Consider the following 18,783-nt stretch of genomic DNA (forward strand, 5'->3'; position numbering starts at 1 on the left):
AAAACTTTTCAGTCATGGGGTCAGGAGATCAAGACCATACTGGCTAACATGGTGAAACCCCGTCTCTACTATAAATACAAAAAAAAATTAGCCGGGCCTGGTAGCGGGTGCCTGTAGTCCCAGCTACTCTGGAGGCTGAGGCAGGAGTATGACATGAACCCGGGAGGCGGAGCTTGCAGTGAGCCAAGATCGCACCACTGCACTCCAGCCTGGGCGACAGAGCAAGACTCCGTCTCAAAAAAAAAAAGCTTTTCAAAACTTTTCATTGTATTAAATTAAAGTGCTCAGCACTTAGGGATGCCTGTAACTTAAGTATTTAGATATGGGTTTTATTTCTGAAAGTTCTTATCAAACTGTGTCCAAGATGAGAGATGTACCAGAGTTGACTATCAAGAAAAGAGCTACTGATTACGTGTATGAGTATTTGAAAGTTATCCAGCCTCTAGGTTCCTTGTTTCCTTGTAAGTAAAAGCACTTTACATTTATCAAGTCACTTATTTTAATCCTCAACAACAACCTCATAAACAGGGATTATTATTATCCCCATTTTACATCTGAAGAAACTGAGGGACAGAAATATTACATCATTCAGTCCAGGCATGGTGGAGCATGCCTATAGTCCCAGCTCCTCAGGAGGCTAAGGCTGAAGGATCATTTGGGTACAAGAGTAGTTTGAGGCTACAGTGAGCTGTGATCGCCACTGCACTCTAGTCTGGGTGACAGAGGGAGACCCTGTCTCCAGAAAGAAAAAAAGAAATGTTACGTATTTAGACTAAGGTCACACATCTTCCAGGTTGGCTACAGAGCCTGAGTTCTTCTCCACACTGCTATATTGCTTAGGAATAGATGGGGATTTATTGCTTCTCAGCTTTTACCAGGACAAAGTAGTCTGCAAATAGGTTTGCAAAATCTTGGTGTAAAGGTAACAACTGAGCCACCTAGAGAGAAGGAAAGTAGACAGTAAATAGAACTCCAGGAAACCCCGAAAATGAAGGACTAGGCCAAGGAAAAAGAGCAGAAGCCAGAAAAAGTAGCAAGCTGACAGCACAGCCAGGGAGGCTGAAAGATCGGGACAGGTCATTGGAAAGCATGCTTTGGATTTGGCAATTAAGAGGTTGTGAGTGACTTAAATCATTAAACTGTATACTTCAAATGGATGTCTTTTACGATCTGTAAATTTTATGCCAATAAAACTGCATAAGATGAAAAAGATCTAATGTACAGCATGGTGACTGTAGTTAATAATACTATATTATATATATGAAATATGCTAAGAGAGCAGATCTTAAGTGTTCTCACTGAAAAAGAAAAAAAAGGAAGGTAACTATGTGAGTTGATGGATGTGTTACTTAACTGACTGTGGTAATCATTTCACAATGTATACGTATATCACATCATCACACTGCACACTTTAAATATATTCAGTTTTGTCAATTACACCTCAATAAAGATGAAAATTTTAATTTTGATTTTTTATACATATTGTATAATATATAATATATATTACATATATAGTGTGCAGTGTGATAATATATATTATATATATATAAAAGCTAAAAAAACCTGGCCCCTGAAGTGTCATTGCAGTGGAGCTGACAGCTCATTTGTCAGTTTCTCAGCCTGCCTCATCAGAAATTCTCAATGCAGGCCGCCAGCATTTCTCTGTGCACCCATTCCTTTGTCATTCCCTTGTAAAAGAGCCAAAGGAACAGCAAGAAGAAAAATTAACTTGCTTTTTAAGCAAATCATCTCCCTGTCCCCAGAGTAAACTTCTCATACCACCTCCCAGGACTTCACTGGAACTTTTGGCCTGTCCCCTATGCCCTCCGCGGTGGCACGGGCAACTCAGTGTCATTGGTTCACAGTCCAGCCTTCTTCCCTCACTTCTATTCCCTCTTTGTCTGAGTGGCCGGACGCAGCCTCCAGTCTGATGGTGTTTTCGTCAACATTCACATGCTCTTACATGTAAGCAGACAGGAAGGCATGGGTCTGATGCCTGATTCCTGCCAGCAATGAGTACCTGTGAAAATATGCACAATAACTGTACCTTTGCTCAAACTGTACCTTTGCCCACAGCTTTCAGCTCATCACCTGATCTTTGTTCCTTGCAGGGATCTTACCGCTGTGGGCCTTGTAAGCCAGGGTATACTGGTGATCAGATAAGGGGATGCAAAGCGGAAAGAAACTGCAGAAACCCAGAGCTGAACCCTTGCAGTGTGAATGCCCAGTGCATTGAAGAGAGGCAGGGGGATGTGACATGTGTGGTAAGTTGTTTTTTGACTTCCTCTATCATTTTTCCTCTTCCATTTTTAACACCACCTCTCTCCAGTTTCTATGTGCTTCAGGGTAAAAGTACTCCAAAATGAAAGCATTGCAATTAAATGAGCATGGAGTGTAATAGGAACAGGGTCCACCGAGTTTGTGGGGAGCAGCCTGACATCCATCTAACCATCAGCTGCCTTTTCTCTCCCTCTTGGCTGGGGGGCAACACTGTCCACTTGGGCACCTGGATGCCAGAGCCTCTGGTGAAGCCCCAGCTCCCAAGCACCTTCTATGGAAAGGCCCAGAAGCCAGCAGCAGGGAGGTGAAGGAACATTCTTCGCCCCTTTCCTTCTTCTGCCCCATCTACCTGCCTGTATAATGACAACATACCTGCTGTCATCTCTAACTGTCCTCATCCTTACAACTTCCAGAGTCTGTCTGCCTCGACGCTCCTGTGGGGACTGTCCCATCATGTAGAGGTGGGGACTGTCATAGTCCCTCCGGGGGAAACCTCCCGTCTTCCCCAGGTGACTGGCAGGGCCAGACGGTGCCATGCTCTATGTCTACCTCCACTCCAATCAGGGACAGCTCCGTGAAAGCTGTGAACGCCCCCTGTGCATTCTCCAGCCATGGAGCTGGTCTGGGGAGGGGAGGCTGGGAAGAGAGTAGAGCAGTCACAGCAGGGCCTGACATGGGTCTCATGCTGAGCTTGTAGTGGGCCCTATGTGAAGGAGAGGGCATGCTCCTGCCATCCATTCCCAAATCCAAGGATCCAGAGTCCTCAGCCTGCCATCCATTCCCAAATCCAAGGATCCAAAGTCTTGGGGATCCTAGGCACTGACAAATCAGCAGACTTCAGCTGCCCCCCTCCTCTGCACTTCCTGGGGTGCCAGGCCCTCGGCAGGTGGCTCGTCAGACTGTGGAGTCACTGGTTCACAGTGATCGCCCCTGAGTAGCAAGATGGATTCTCGGAGCCCTTTTCCATCTTTATCTCAAAGTTATGCTTCTTTATCTTTATGCATACACAATTTTCCACAATGAGCCTACCACCTTTCAAATAGGAAAAATAACAGTCAAAAATGAGTTAAGTAAATAAATATAATAAAGTCAGCCCTCCCTGGCAATACAGATATTCTGTAACAAGGTCAGATGGAAGAATGTGCTGTATCAGAGGGGGAATGACCCCAGCAAGTTCCTGAATTCCTCATGGTTGGGCTTGTTTATTACCAAAAAACAGTCATTGAGAAGCAAATGTATATCTCTGTTGAAATCCCCATTTTCTGTGAACAAATTGACAACTCCCCTGGGATGGTGGGTGATGGGGCTCTTAATATGTTTTTGAATTTGTAGTAAGGCACAACGACAGATGGTAAAGGATTAATAAACTTGGGGTGACTACTAAAATAATTGAATCTGCCAGAAAATGGCTCATTAAAAATGTATTTCTTCCTAGAGGACATTGTTTCCTCATTAAAGTGAGTCAAGGACCAACCTCGTGGATCAGCCTTCCAGGCCTTCCAAAGGCCCTGCTGGGGCAAGTGAGCAGGAACCAGGAGCCCGGGAGGGTCTCTCTGGAGTCCTGCCTCCTAAATCCTGGTTGCAGAGGGAGAGCACAGGTGATTGAAAATAGGCAGGCTGCGGCTGAGGAAGTCACTGGTCTGAAAGCTCCTTATTTTGAGTGGTGAGGCCAGGAAATTTAACCTGTGCTCACATAAGTCTGATTTCCCTTGGCCCAGACTCTGCTCCTCAGACTCTCTCCCTCCTCCTTCCTTTACCTCCCGTCCCAGGTCAGCTTTCTCTCCCTCTGCGTTTCCAGTTCCCTGTGACCTTCTGAGTCCCCTCCTCCCATCTCCCTTCTGCTGCTCTGCCTGTTCCTGGAAGTGGGAGTGGGAGGGAGAGTTTTCTCTCTGAGTCTCCCTTTACATCTTTTGAATAGTGAACCATTACACTATTCAAGTGCAATTAAATAGTTTCTAAGCCCCACCCAACAAGGCTGAGTGACTCTGGGCCCTCCCCCTGGGAATGAGCAAAGGAGCAGAGAGGCCCTTGTCAGCCACCAGCTCCCAGCCAGGCTCAGCTTCCCAGGCCTCTGATGGGCTTTCCCTTTACAGTGTGGAGTCGGTTGGGCTGGCGATGGCTATATCTGTGGAAAGGATGTGGACATCGACAGTTACCCCGACGAAGAACTGCCGTGCTCTGCCAGGAACTGTAAAAAGGTAAGGGGTGTGGGGTGGCAGTAGGCACACATGCACTGTGGCTTTCCAAAGTCACATCTTCTATGGGGAGAGGTTCTGTGGATCTAATTTAAAATTGTACTTGTAAAGTAGCTGCATCTCAGATGAAGTGAAACAGCCACCAACAATAAAGCCACAGTGTCTTGAGGTCAGAAACAATTACTGGCTTAACACAAATGTAGGATGTCACTCGGAACTGCATTTTCCCCCTAAGGACAACTGCAAGTATGTGCCAAATTCTGGCCAAGAAGATGCAGACAGAGATGGTATTGGTGACGCTTGTGACGAGGATGCTGACGGAGATGGGATCCTGAATGAGCAGGTACCTGCTTCGCTGGGAGGGCCTGTGAATTGCCACATACCAGGGATGATGGGAGAAAGCCTGTGATGTCAACTATGTATATGAATCATCCCAAATGTTAGTTTCCATGCTCGCATTCCACAGCACTGCAGCTTTTTACTCTATAAGATTCACAGATGTTTGAAATATAAAACTGACAAACTTGGGCCACCAGAGTTCTGACGCTTCATAACAATGGGGGAAGTGGATTTAGTAAAAGTCTGAGTGATGTCCCTCTAACCTTTCATCTTTTAGGATAACTGTGTCCTGATTCACAATGTGGACCAAAGGAACAGCGATAAAGATATCTTTGGGGATGCCTGTGATAACTGCCTAAGTGTCTTAAATAACGACCAGAAAGACACGGATGGGGATGGAAGAGGAGATGCCTGTGATGATGACATGGATGGAGATGGTAGATTTGTCTTGCTTTTGTCTTTTCTTTGGGATTCAATTGACCTTGTTCCATTGTTCTCTGAGAGAGTAGGAATAGAATGACTGATTCAGAGCCTTCCAGCTGTGGGTGGCTCACTGTGGCCTGCATCTGGAGGACCCAAGGTGGACTTGTGTCTATGGAAGGAGACCCCAGAGCCCACTCCACTACCTAATGGCTCTGGATGTTTCCAGGACTCTGTATCATTGCCAGAAACTTTGTAGGACCCCTTCAAGCAGTGTCTTGTCAGGGTGTGTCTTTATGGGGCATCTCCCTTCCCATTTCTGCCTCTCCTCACTCTCTACTATCCTTTCTACATGTGAGAGACCGAGAAGTGGAGAACTGAATGAGAAGGCATTGAGCAGGGTCACAGACTACACATCACAGGCTACACATCCCATTGTGGGCCCTTGAAGGAAAAACCTTTTTGAAATACCACCTGCCCCAACACACATACACACACACACACACACACACCCCACTCCAGAACATGCACACCCCCCTAAAACATGACCTCACCTTCTGCAAACCTAACTGATGACCCATTTCCAGTGGTATATGCTGGTAAGCAAACCACAGAAAGCCCTAGTTGGTAGCATTTTCTGGTTTCCATGATGTAACTCCATACTGTCCTCATTGCTGATTTCAAGCTACCAATGTGACATAATCAAACACAAAACTGAAAAGAGAGGGACACAATGGACCCAGCTCGAGCACAACACTGCCTTAGAACCCTAGGGTCTCAGTCATAGCTCAGATACCCCCACGAGATCCTCCCTCTCCAGGGTCAGCCCATACAGCCATCATGATCCCCTCCTCGTGGTTGCTATCATAGCCCTTGACATCTTGGACAAATTAGAATTCAGTCGATAAATACCTCTGAGAGCTGTTCATTTTTAAGTCTCCCAGAAACCATCCTTTGAAGCTACCTCTGGATAACTGCAGAAAAGGGTAGTCCCTGTGTGACACTGGCCCAGGTAGAAGAGACTCACCATGCGCCTGATCTCTCCAGCACCTAGAAGTCAGTGACATTCCCCTGACTCAAGGTAGCATTTCTTTCTCACAGGAATAAAAAACATTCTGGACAACTGCCCAAAATTTCCCAATCGTGACCAACGGGACAAGGATGGTGATGGTGTGGGGGATGCCTGTGACAGTTGTCCTGATGTCAGCAACCCTAACCAGGTTAGTAGGATACTGGGGAATTCAAACTCCAGGCTGAATTCCTCTATGCAAAGACTCATTTAAGATGGGTGTCTAGAAACACAGCAGAGCCTCTTAGCTGTTGCCACTTACCTAACAAAGCAGAGGTGGAAAAATGACACACTGTGGGCCTGAAGATGGTGGGATGAACACCACACGAGATCTGAAGCCCTAGGGACTATCACCCAGGCTGTCGATTGCCTGTGAGGTTAGTAACACGAGCTTCATGATGCTCAATACAAGTATTTTTCCTGCAGAAAGGAAAACAGAGCATGGAAATTAACCATTGGGAGCCTTGTGTCCCTTTAGTCCCTAAACCCCTACACAGCCTATGTATGGACATTTCAGATTAAGTTCAGCCAGGGATGTGTTGCATCTCCCTTCTCACTCCTCCTCCCTGTCTGGATAATTGGGTATGATGTGTCATTTATTTTTAAAGCCCTGAGAGAGGGGAGTCATGGTTGCCCTCTGTGACTCACTCACGATTTTGGCCAAATTTCAAATTGCAGAAGCAAAGCAAAATCAACTTGCCTTCTCCCCATGCCTATGGCTGGCTCCCTCTGACCCGTGCCAGAGTTCCACGCCTCCACCTGCCACCATGCTACCCCAGCGCCCCTTTCCAATCAGCTCATCTGGTGTGTGGGCAGCCCATCCATGTAGCTTGATATTTTAGAAGGCTTTTTTGAAAATTCAGCATTGTGCCTACACCAATATGGTGTTGTCCTTTTGCAGTTTTGCACCACCCCAGTTCCAGAGAAATAATTCCCCAAATCCAATGATGATGGGTGAGGTCTGCCTTCTCTGGAACATTCGGTACGTGCAGGCCCAGGAATAAGTAACATGTGCTGTTCTCTTTGCAGTCTGATGTGGATAATGATCTGGTTGGGGACTCCTGTGACACCAATCAGGACAGGTATGGCATGTCTCCCAACTGCAGAGAGCCAGATGCAAACAGCCGGAGAGGGTTTGTTGTTTTGTTTTGTTTTTTTTGAGGCGGAGTCTCGCTCTCGCCCAGGCTGGAGTACAGTGGTGCGATCTCAGCTCACTGCAAGCTCCGCCTCCCAGGTTTACGCCATTCTCCTGCCTCAGCCTCCCAAGTAGCTGGGACTACAGGCGCCCGCTACCATGCCCGGCTAATTTTTTTATATTTTTAGTAGAGATGGGGTTTCACCATGTTAGCCAGGATGGTCTCAATCTCCTGACCTCGTGATCTGCCCGCCTCAGCCTCCCAAAGTGCTGGGATTACAGGCGTGAGCCACCACGCCCAGCCCGGAGAGGATTTTAAATTTCAGAACTTCCTGCTGCTCTATTCCTTGGGATCTTTCTGGGTGGACTGAGCTGCTGGTGGGATAATAGCCCTGCCTCTGGTCAGAATTACCATGAAAATTCTCCCTGAACGTTCTGTATAGGGGATAACGGTGTCAGAATAGGTTACTAGGCACTTCAGCAAGTGAGATCTATTTCAGGAGAGGTAATATAGCATCATGCTTCACAGATGGGCTCTGGAATAAGACAGCTAGATATAAATTTCAGCTCCTTCTCTTACATGCCAGCTAACCTTAGGCAAATTACCTAATACTTCTGTGCCTCAATTTTCTCATCTGTAAAATGAGGATGACAATAGATCTAGCTCATAGGATCATCATGAAGATTGAGCTGATCCATGGAAAGTGCTCATTATGGTTTCTGTTATATACATAGCACTCAGTAGACATTAGCTCTTTTATTTTTATATTCTTTCAGCTCAGGAAAACTTCACCATCATCCCAAAATAGAAGGCTGTCAGTTTGCTGAGGGATTGCTATTATTTCCTGGTCCTTGAAATTTTTTTAATTCAGTTTTCCTTATTTAAGTGGAATTGTTCTGTGGAAGTGAGTTTTGTGAACCCTCCTAGCTCAACACAATGGAGTCCCACATTAAGACTCAAGGCTGGATCAACTGGTCAGATTCTGGAAGAATATCACCAAAAACAGACGTGTGTCACTTAGCCCTAGAGGCACCTGCAACCCAAGGTTCTAAACCCTTTTGTCTCCTTAGGGAATTCTTATAAAGCCAGCCAGGACAAGGATGAGAGGGAAAGGATTCTAAAAGACAAAGCAAAAAAAGATGTAATTTCTCTCCTGTTACCTGGATCAGAGGTTGCCCTGCAGAAACCAGTTCCTGACACAAACCTTACTCAAGGACAGCTCCTATGAAGCCACAGCTCTTTTTTTTTTTTTTTTTTTTTGAGATGGAGTCTTGCTCTGTCACCCAGGCTGGCGTGATCTCGGCTCACTGCAACCTCCACCTCCTGGGTTCAAGCAATTCTCATGCCTCAGACTCCCACGTAGCTGGGATTACAGGTGTGTGCCACCATGCCTGGCTAATTTTTGTATTTTTAGTAGAGACAGGGTTTCACCATGTTGGCCAGGCTGGTCTCGAACTCCTGGCCTCAAGTGATCCACCTACCTCAGCCTCCCAAAGTGTGCATCTCTTTCATTATGCTCTGTGTCCTTGCTGCAAAGTACATATAGTCATCCCTCAGTATCCCAGGGTATTGGTCCCAGGATACCCCTCTGCCCCCAGGATACCCCTCTGCCCCCAGGACACCAAAATCCTCAAATACTCAAGTCCCTTATATAAAATGATGTAATATCTGCATATAACCTGTACCTGTCCTCCTATATGCTTTAAAAATCCTCTCTAGATTACTTAATACCTAATACAATGTAAATGCTAGGTAAATAGTTATTATACTGCATTGGTTTCTTATTTGTATTATTTTTTTGTTATTTTTTATTGTTCTTTTTCAAATCTTTTCAATCCTCAGTTGGTTGAATCTGCGGATACGGAACCGCGGATACAGAGGCCTGACTGTACTAGCTAAGGGAACTTAAACATATTTCCCAGTCTCTTGGCATCTCAACTTCTTCATCTGCAAAGAGGAGATAAATAAATGCATCGCGCAGGTTATGGTGAAAATTCAAGATAATGTAGGTAAAGCCCCCGGCACAGTGCTGGCCCAAGGCTGACATGCAGAAAGCAGGGGCCATGTTATTATTGGTATCACAGTACAAGGAAAGGCACGTCAGCAACAGAGCCTGATGTCAGATGTCCCTCTCCTCTTCTGAGGGGAAGGTGGGACTGTATCCTGACAACTGCTCTAAATGATGTGCATCAAGAATGTTCCCTGGTGCAGGTCATCTTGCGCTCTGACTACTATCTACATTAATTTCTAAAATATCCTGTCCCACCAGCCTCTAGATATTTGCCCAAAACAAATGACTCGTTCTGCTATGTTTTAATTCCCACAAAGTTGAACCTTGGAGAAGAGGACAGGAGCTGCTTGTTTTTGCATAAAAATGTTCAGGGCTATATAGAACGGCTGCTAATGGAAATAGCTCAGTCTTGTGTTTTATAAAGCAGACCTGCTGCGTGCACAGGGATTCTGCTGTTTGAGCCACATCATCTTCTGCTTGTCCAGGCTGACTTGACTTTCGCTGGACCCTTCCTGTTCCCCTGTACCATCTGGAAGGTGTGGCCCTAGAGCATGATCTGGTCCCTGGCTTCCCTTTCCAAGAGGGTGCAGGGGCAGCTCCTGGCCCAAGACAGGCCACAGGTGGACCAGGTCTAAAGGAGTACTCATTCTTTTCCAGAGTAACCATGAGAGGTCTCAGACTCCAGGACACCTCTTGGAGGCAGGGCAGGCTCATCTTCAGGTGGCCCCTCAGCCCAGAAAGTCAGATGGACAGAGAAGGAGAGTTCTGAGAAGTCCTTTAGACCAGCACTGAGCCCGGCCTACATACTCCCCTCGAGAAGGCGTGGCCCTGTTCACTTTGCCCTTCTCCCCATGGCGTTCAGGTCTGAATCCTCTTGGATCCACTAGCCAGAGATTGTGAAGAGTAATATAACAGAAAACACTGTAGGGCTTCCTAAGAGTCAATACTTTTTCATATATTGAAATTTAATATGCAAAATTCTGATTTTCATCATTTAATCTCCAAAACAACCCTATGAGGTAGGTACTATTCTCATTTGACAGATGAGGACACTGAGCCATAGACAGGTCAGGTGTCATGCCTGAGGTCACACACTGGCCAGTGGCTAAGCCAGGATTTACACTGAGGCTGTCTGGTTCCACTGCTTGTCACTCTGTTCCCCTCACACATCCTCTGAGTTGAGTATCATCTAGCAGTTCCCAGGGACTGATAGGAGCATCTGGTCACAAATCATAGAAATAGACCCTTATCTTCTTTAGTAGGAAATGACTCACTTGTTTCAAGAGGTTGGGGATGGGAAAATTGTCTCTGAGGCCCATAGGGCAGCCTTATCTAAGGGAATGACCCCAGTGGGTTTGATTTTAAAAGCCAACCCTGGTTTAAAAAAAACCTCAAGCACAGACTCTCCTTCCTAAGAATGGATCCTTCCTGTTCCCTGCTGAACTGTGAGCCACATCACCTATCCTTTCTCCTGCAGTGATGGAGATGGTCACCAGGACAGCACAGACAACTGCCCCACCGTCATTAACAGTGCCCAGCTGGACACCGATAAGGATGGAATTGGTGACGAGTGTGATGATGATGATGACAATGATGGTATCCCAGACCTGGTGCCCCCTGGACCAGACAACTGCCGGTTGGTCCCCAACCCAGCCCAGGAGGATAGCAACAGTAAGCAGGCTCAGCCCAGAGCTGCACAGCACCCCTGGGCTCCCTTCAGCCAGGCACATGGGGGCACGCCTCTCTCCAGGCACCAACTCAGAATATCCCCAGCTCCCATCAGCTGCTTCTCCACACCCAGCTTCTCTGCATAGCTGCAGCTTGTGTGGACAGCAGATATCTGGTAGGCACCAGTCTCCAACTCAGTCAGGACTGAGCTGCTTTGCATCTTCCTGAACAACCCTAGGATACCATCACACAGGTCAGGGAAGCAGCCACACACTGTGGCTCAGTCCGCAAAGGGCTTGGAGAGCTGTTCCACCATCTTACCTGTCACCTGCCACCTTCCACTGGGAGTCCCAGAAAAGGAGCAGGATAGAGAGAATGGCACAGTAGAAGTGGTATATGCTGGGTTCACAAACACAGATGCCTGCAGGGGCCAGGCAGATAAGAAAATGTCTGCACCAAGCCAGACATGAGACATCAGGGAATGTTGGGGACTGCAGTGACCTGGAGAGGGCATGCATCCACAGCAGTGCACATGCAAAAATGCCAGCACGTTAGCTGAACAACACACACGTGGGGGCCACATTCAGTCTAGGGGCCACCAGAAGTTAGTCTTAGAGATATTCTGGTAACAATAATTTCCCTGTTTTCTACACATTACAGTCCAGAAAGTGCTGCAGACATTTGCTTATGTGAGGTCAAGCTTAAGATCCACCAGTTGGTGAACCCAACTGTAGGTAATAAGAACTTCTTGAGGACAGAGTGGAGGGCAACTGTTCAAACTGATCTTTCAAAAAGCTCTGGGAGGACTGGCCTGGTCACCCAGTACAAGGACTCCAGAATGGGGCCTGGCACCAGCTCAGACATGTCCCCACGGCTCCTCTCCCAACACTGATGGGAAATCATGGCCCTGGTTGTGGGAGCTTGAGCCCTTCTGTTCCTCACACAGCCCCTTTCCCTGCCAAGGAGTGGTGGTGGGTGTGAGCGCTATTGAGCTCCTGTCCTTTCTCCACCCCACTCAGGCGATGGAGTGGGAGACATCTGTGAGTCTGACTTTGACCAGGACCAGGTCATCGATCGGATCGACGTCTGCCCAGAGAACGCAGAGGTCACCCTGACCGACTTCAGGGCTTACCAGACCGTGGTCCTGGATCCTGAAGGGGACGCCCAGATCGATCCCAACTGGGTGGTCCTGAACCAGGTGAGTGTCCCATGGGTGGCAATGGCTCAGCCTTGCCTCTCAACAGAGGCCCTTCTGATAGTGGTAGGTCATGTTTAGAGGGTGCAGACGATGAGCCAGGCATTCTTCACATCGCTCTTATTCCTCAACAGCCCTATGACAGACTACTTCAATTATGCCCATTTTACAGAGGATGAAATTGTCTGCTACAGCTTTCATGATTGTAGCAGCTTTAATGATGGTAGCACTGTGGTAAGTAGCTGAGATGACTGGAATTGGGACCCAGGCAGTCTGACCCTAGAACCCACACTTCTGATCTCTGCAGCAGACTGCCTTCTGCATATCCTCCTCATTGTGTAACTAAGAAATGCAGGCACAGAGAGGCTTGGTAGATTTTCCAGAGTCACAGAGCAAGTCACATTGATTAGAAGTATATGTTGTATGCTCCCCAGTTAAGGGCCTGTTCAATCAGCTTAAGTGACAGTCTCAGCAAACTTATTTCTATTCAGCTTTGAGCTTTTTTTAACCTTTATGAGCGCATGCTTTCTTTGAGCACATAACACAATAGAGCAACTATTCAGATAATGAAATCTTTATATGGCAGTCAGACATCACTGGCCACTCACTCATGGTGCCTGAGGTTTTGAGCTTCCTTAAGGTTACTTGGCCCCTTCAAGACTGTTCTGAACTCCCTCAACTCTCTCTGCAGGGCATGGAGATTGTGCAGACCATGAACAGTGATCCTGGCCTGGCAGTGGGTACGTCCAGGGCCTCAGCTGCCACTCACATAGAATTCTTCCAGCTACTAGTGTGGTTTGTCTATTGTTCTAATCTTACCTGGTCCTACAGGGTACACGGCTTTTAATGGAGTTGACTTCGAAGGGACCTTCCATGTAAATACCCAGACAGATGATGACTATGCAGGCTTTATCTTTGGCTACCAAGACAGCTCCAGCTTCTACGTGGTCATGTGGAAGCAGACGGAGCAGACATATTGGCAAGCCACCCCATTCCGAGCGGTTGCAGAACCTGGCATTCAGCTGAAGGTATTGGTGGTTTGAAGTCATTCATCTCCCTTTCTTCTGGACCCCTCATCTTTTTTCGGATGTTTTGTTTTCCCATATGGTACTTAGTTAATCTAAAAAAATTGATGCATTTATGTTAACGTTAGAGTCAGGGAAGACTGCAGCTGACCCAGGGCCTTGCCTTCATTCCTGTGTACCAGCTACATTCTAACCTCTAATGGTGGGAATCCCAGCCTACATGAGGTCAGAGAGAGGGAAGGTTTAGAGTGCATCTTCAGGCACACTGTGTTGGAAACTGGCTAATAAATTTCATCGATAGGTCCAACTTTGTACAGGAGGGCTGATGGGCTACTTCTGCCACTCCTGCTAGGACACAAGGCTGACTTAACTAGCCAGATGTTTGATGGGAGCCCTCATTGGGCAAATGTAGGGAGCAGTGGATGGGGAGCAGTGGATGTGCAGCAGGAACAACATGGAATGTGTAATGGAATACTGGGCAAGGCTTAGTAGTAAAAGGTTGGGGTCACCTCCATAGAAATGGCATTTAAGTGTTTATGCTTTGTTCTGAATCCAAGGCAGCCAGATTATAACCATGACTATAACCTGGATCATCACTTCAGATCCAGGAAGCAGGAAGGGTGGTGCCTGTGTCCTGTCCTAAAACCTTGCTTGTGTCATCATCCAGGCTGTGAAGTCTAAGACAGGTCCAGGGGAGCATCTCCGGAACTCCCTGTGGCACACGGGGGACACCAGTGACCAGGTCAGGCTGCTGTGGAAGGACTCCAGGAATGTGGGCTGGAAGGACAAGGTGTCCTACCGCTGGTTCCTACAGCACAGGCCCCAGGTGGGCTACATCAGGTAGGTAGAGGCCCCGTTTCCTTACCTTGCTCTAGAAGCAAAGCATTCTCTGTTCTGCGTCCCAGAGCCTTCACTTCCCTGAGCAATTCTGACCTAGGATTGTCCCCAAGGACATGCCAGGACTTTTGTGACCGCAGGATGGGGAACCTAGAAAAGAGGTGGGAGAGAAGGTATTCAGGATCAGACCACCCGGACAGGACAGTATAGGACCAAGATGGGGATAGAAGGAGCAGAGTTGAGGGGACGACCCAGCGTTGTGGGATTGGTGCATTTGGACGGCTGTGCCCTTCTGCCATGCTCTGCAGAGAAGCCTGAGGGTGGACATGCCAGTCGGTACGAGGTAAGAGGTGTGGTAGGGTCTCTTCTCCACACCCTCCCCTGTGGCACCTCTGGGCCCTGCATAATCACTTACTAGTGCATGTTTCACCCTGACTGCACTATGCCCCTTACAGTCTGTCTTCCCTGCTGGATCACAAACTGCATGAGGGCAGTGCTTGTATCTTTTTTTTTTTTTTTGAGACGGAATCCCACTCTGTTGCCAGGCAGGAGTACTGTGGCGTGATCTCGGCTCACTGCAACCTCCGCCTTCCTGGTTCAAGTGATTCTTCTGCCTCAGCCTCCCGAGTAGCTGGGATTACAGGCACGCACCATCACGCCAGGCTAATTTTTGTATTTTTAGTAGAGATGGGGTTTCATCATGTTGGCCAGGCTGGTCTTGATCTCCTGACCTCGTGATCCGCCCACCTCGGCATCCCAAAGTGCTGGGATTACAGGCATGGGCCACTGTGCCCAGTCGTAGCTTATTATTTTGATCTCCCCAGGGCCTAGCACAAAGCCTGACATCTACTACACGTGGCATGAACTGATCATCATGTAAGCCAAAGTAGTCTGTCTTGTTTCTTTATAGGATTTTTTGTTGTTGTTTTTTAAGTATGCTCGGGAGTTAGGAGGCTTAGGGCTGTATCTTTGAAATGTAGATAGTGTTCTTCTTCATTTGAACTTACAGATCAACACCCATCCTAGCCTATGTAGTATATTTAGGAAGGAGTACTGAGTGCATTCTCCTCATCAGGGCAGGAAAGCAGCCTCGTGGAAAAAAGAAAATCATGAGGGCAAATTCATGTTTTGTTTCTCTTTGTGACATTATGTCAAATGTACTCTTTTTGTCTCACAGTAAGATGATCATGTTCTCAGCCCTATTAGGCCCAATGCCCCTTTTTTAAATAATAAATATGTTGAAATGCCCCCTTTTCCGTCCCAAAATGGAATCATAGAAATTACAACCTACCTACACATATAATCTAGAAAATCAATGTGAGCCCTAACAATATAATAGAGAAATGAATAATTTATAACAAAATAATTTAAATACTTGAGCACCCCCACACCAGAAGACAAAATGAAACAGACACTCGCACCCATGCCTAGAATCACTACGAAGGTGACATTCTAACAGACTGTTGTGTCAGTGACTTAAATGTTACACTGGTGTTGATGACAGCGATGTAAATTTCTCAAATGGTACACATTTTAGAATGTTAATTTTCAAACAAATTTTCTCAATTTACCCTGGAAAATATAGTTTATATTAAAATTTGTGCAAAATATACTTGCTGTTTACAAGTGAAAGTGAGTCAGGTTCTAGGCCCTGATAGTTGCTCTTTACCTACCCTGGTGTCTGAGGAACACTCCAGAAGTGTATGGAATGCAGGACAGGTTTTGATTGTTCTCTCCAGGGCATTGCTCGCTATCCAGCATCCCTGGCTGCCATCACTCAGTGCCACTGTGACAACCCGAAGTGTCCCCACAGATTCGTCCAACTCTACTTAGGGAGTGCTGTCTCCTGTGGAGAATCATTGCTCTGAGATTCTACCAAAAGATATAAATCAGACCAAAGGAAAAGCAGAAGTTTTTAAGCATGGTATCTAGACAAGGCAATTCACATGACAATGAAGACACAAAACTTTCTCACTCAAGACATCAGGTTTGGTTTGGTTTGGTTTGATTTTTAACTCAAGTTTGATGGTGTGTCCAACATCATGTTAGGCCTTGTGAGAGACAGAAGCTGGGAAGAAACACCCCCCACCCCCCGACACACACACGGACACACACGGTCCCTGCCCTCAGGGACTTCCAGTCTAGTAAGTGGGAACAGCTACAGTCCAATCCAGGTGAGCGAAAAATGGAGCTTAAAACAGAGTAAAGACGGAGGTACGTATAAGAAGTGGGGCCCCTGGGCCTCACAGTGGGCACTTCACCCCGGGTTGGATTTCATGAAGGCCCCTCCGGCTGTGTTGTCCGCAGGGTACGATTTTATGAAGGCTCTGAGTTGGTGGCTGACTCTGGAGTCACCATAGACACGACAATGCGTGGAGGCCGACTTGGCGTTTTCTGCTTCTCTCAAGAAAACATCATCTGGTCCAACCTCAAGTATCGCTGCAATGGTAACGTGCATTCTCGTTACTGTTCAACATTGTTACTAGAATTAGTCAAACACTGCCACCTTATTTTTATACCTCACTTCCCCCCAAAAGCCCAACGCTCATACCACATAGTCATTAAAACCTGATAGTCCCTGTGTACCAGAAGTAAAAAGCAGATCGCATTTATCCTATTTTATCCATGTGGAAATTAAGACCCATAGAATTTAACTGCATGGTTTAGGGTTTGGGGTTCAGTGAGAAATCCAGTCAGATTTAATTTACAGGAAGCCTTTATTTTCATGTGGTTAAAACATAGTCACAGATGCAAAATCCATTCTGCCGGCTGATTTTCTGCAGGGCCGGGAAGGAGCACTCCTGGGCTTTAAGCCAATGGTTTGCAAAGCAGCCTGCAGGAGAAAATGGCGGCGAGGGCCTGCGGGGCCTCCTTGGCGGGCTAACAGCGCCCCCTACAGGACGCCTGCGCCGCGGGCGGGGTCCGGGGTCCGGGGTGAAAGGAGCCTCCCTAACCTCCCTGTGCCCATTCCTATTCCAGACACCATCCCTGAGGACTTCCAAGAGTTTCAAACCCAGAATTTCGACCGCTTCGATAATTAAACCACGGAAGCAATCCGTAACTGCTTTTCGGAACACTAAAACCATATATTTTTCAACTTCCTTTAATTTTCTTTATACACTGTGGCTTTCTTTTACCAACCCAAGTATATCAAAACGTTTTATATGAATGTGGCAATAAAGGAGAAGAGATCATTTTTAAAAACCGTGTTGCTCAGACATTGCTCTCGTGTGGCTCAGGCTTTGAGGTGCCCGTTCTCGGAGGGATCCCCGTTAACTTGCAGGGTGGTGGTTTCTTCTCAGACCCGGTGGCCGATAAGATTGAGCCTATGCGTGAATCACAAGGCCCAGGCCAGAGGTCTCATCTGGGGTCCCCCAATTCGCTCCATACAAAACGCCTAACCGTTCCGTGCTCACCTCGGCAGCTTCCTTATTTTGGGTAAGGGGTCTCAGAAACACGTGTTCGGAGGGGCACCTTCCTTAGGAAGGCGTTTTTCTGACCTAGTCCTGGGACAGATTTGCCCGATTCTTTCTGATGCTCTCCTCCCATCCCACACCTTCCACAGATTTCTATTCTGGCCCCTTCAACATTAATTCTTAAGCTTATTTATATATTTGGCTCCCCCTAGTGGAATATAAGCATATTGACAATAAACGATCATGTCATTACAATCAACATCCCCACAGTACCTGGAATGTAGTAGATAGCCAATAAACGTCTGCTGAATTAATAAACGAAGAATGAATGAATGACTCTTAAGTGAAAGGACAGTAGAGTGTATATGATCATAAAAGTCCTCCTCAACCCAAAAAGTCACAACATATCCTCTCTTTGTGGTACCAGTAGCTGGATGTACAGGGCAGAAACTTGCCTAATTTGTATACTAGCCTGTCTTGTATTTCAGTTGTAAGTCAAAGATCCAAGCAAATTTTTATAAATTCTCTAGAAATTTTGTTTCAAAGAATATTGCTGTGCAGTTATATATTTTCTTATTCCAGAATTCCTAGAGATATATTAAATCATGTATGAAGAAAAAACACCACAGTTTTATCATGACTTTAACAGTGAGAAAATACAATGGTGCATGCATGAGATCTGGAGGATTTCTGGACATCCTCCTCTCATGTACAGCCTGGAGATGTGTGTTGCCTTGTAATCCAGGACATCTGATCTCCTACATCAAAAACTCCAGTGGGGCCAGGGGTGGTGGCACTTGCCTGTGGTCCCAAGCACTTTGGGAGGCCAAGGCAGGCAGATCACTTGAGGCCAGGAGTTCAAGACCAGCCTGGCCAACATGGCGAAACCCATCTCTACTAAAAATACAAAAATTAGCCGGGTGTGGTGCCACTTGCTTGTAGTCCCAGCTATTTGGGAGGCTGAGGTGGGAGAATCGCTTGAGCCCGGGAGGCAGAGGCTGCAGCGAGCCGAGATTGCACCACTGTACTCCAGCCTGGGCAACAAGAGTGAGGCTTGTGGAAGGAGGAGGCAACCCACGCCATGTCCACCCCTGGGGCAGCCTCCCTGCTGTCGGCTGTGCAAGCCCAAGAACACAGTATGTCCACAGGAAACAGACTCTCTTGGTTAAATCTTTTGTGTCTGTAATTGTTT

The 18,783-nt window shown here is 46.9% G+C and overlaps 1 protein-coding gene and 1 long non-coding RNA gene across 3 annotated transcripts in view; one reads left to right on the plus strand and one right to left on the minus strand.

Annotated features, from left to right (window-relative positions):
- The window catches only part of THBS4 (thrombospondin 4), a 48,537-nt gene extending 31,158 nt beyond the window's left edge, over positions 1 to 17,379 (plus strand). For both annotated transcript variants that reach the window (XM_063664942.1, XM_054489381.2), the window contains 13 exons: positions 2,112 to 2,264; positions 4,374 to 4,478; positions 4,711 to 4,818; positions 5,092 to 5,251; positions 6,336 to 6,454; positions 7,333 to 7,385; positions 10,928 to 11,121; positions 12,138 to 12,316; positions 13,005 to 13,053; positions 13,145 to 13,341; positions 14,006 to 14,178; positions 16,483 to 16,622; positions 17,155 to 17,379. In XM_063664942.1, the coding sequence (XP_063521012.1) occupies positions 2,112 to 2,264; positions 4,374 to 4,478; positions 4,711 to 4,818; positions 5,092 to 5,251; positions 6,336 to 6,454; positions 7,333 to 7,385; positions 10,928 to 11,121; positions 12,138 to 12,316; positions 13,005 to 13,053; positions 13,145 to 13,341; positions 14,006 to 14,178; positions 16,483 to 16,622; positions 17,155 to 17,216 (1,692 nt within the window). In that variant the 3' untranslated portion in view covers positions 17,217 to 17,379. The remainder of the gene's footprint in view (positions 1 to 2,111; positions 2,265 to 4,373; positions 4,479 to 4,710; positions 4,819 to 5,091; positions 5,252 to 6,335; positions 6,455 to 7,332; positions 7,386 to 10,927; positions 11,122 to 12,137; positions 12,317 to 13,004; positions 13,054 to 13,144; positions 13,342 to 14,005; positions 14,179 to 16,482; positions 16,623 to 17,154) is intronic.
- Positions 482 to 17,757, minus strand: LOC129037361 (uncharacterized). The gene is made up of 8 exons (XR_008502777.1): positions 17,592 to 17,757; positions 16,437 to 16,614; positions 14,204 to 14,325; positions 6,566 to 6,723; positions 6,147 to 6,284; positions 5,789 to 5,948; positions 2,653 to 2,916; positions 482 to 2,020 (listed from the first exon to the last, which is right to left on the minus strand). It is a non-coding gene; the product is annotated as an uncharacterized LOC129037361 (long non-coding RNA).
- Positions 17,758 to 18,783: the final 1,026 nt, after the last annotated feature.

The sequence above is a fragment of the Pongo pygmaeus genome, chromosome 4 (assembly GCF_028885625.2).
Source record: "Pongo pygmaeus isolate AG05252 chromosome 4, NHGRI_mPonPyg2-v2.0_pri, whole genome shotgun sequence".
Lineage (NCBI taxonomy): Eukaryota > Metazoa > Chordata > Mammalia > Primates > Hominidae > Pongo > Pongo pygmaeus.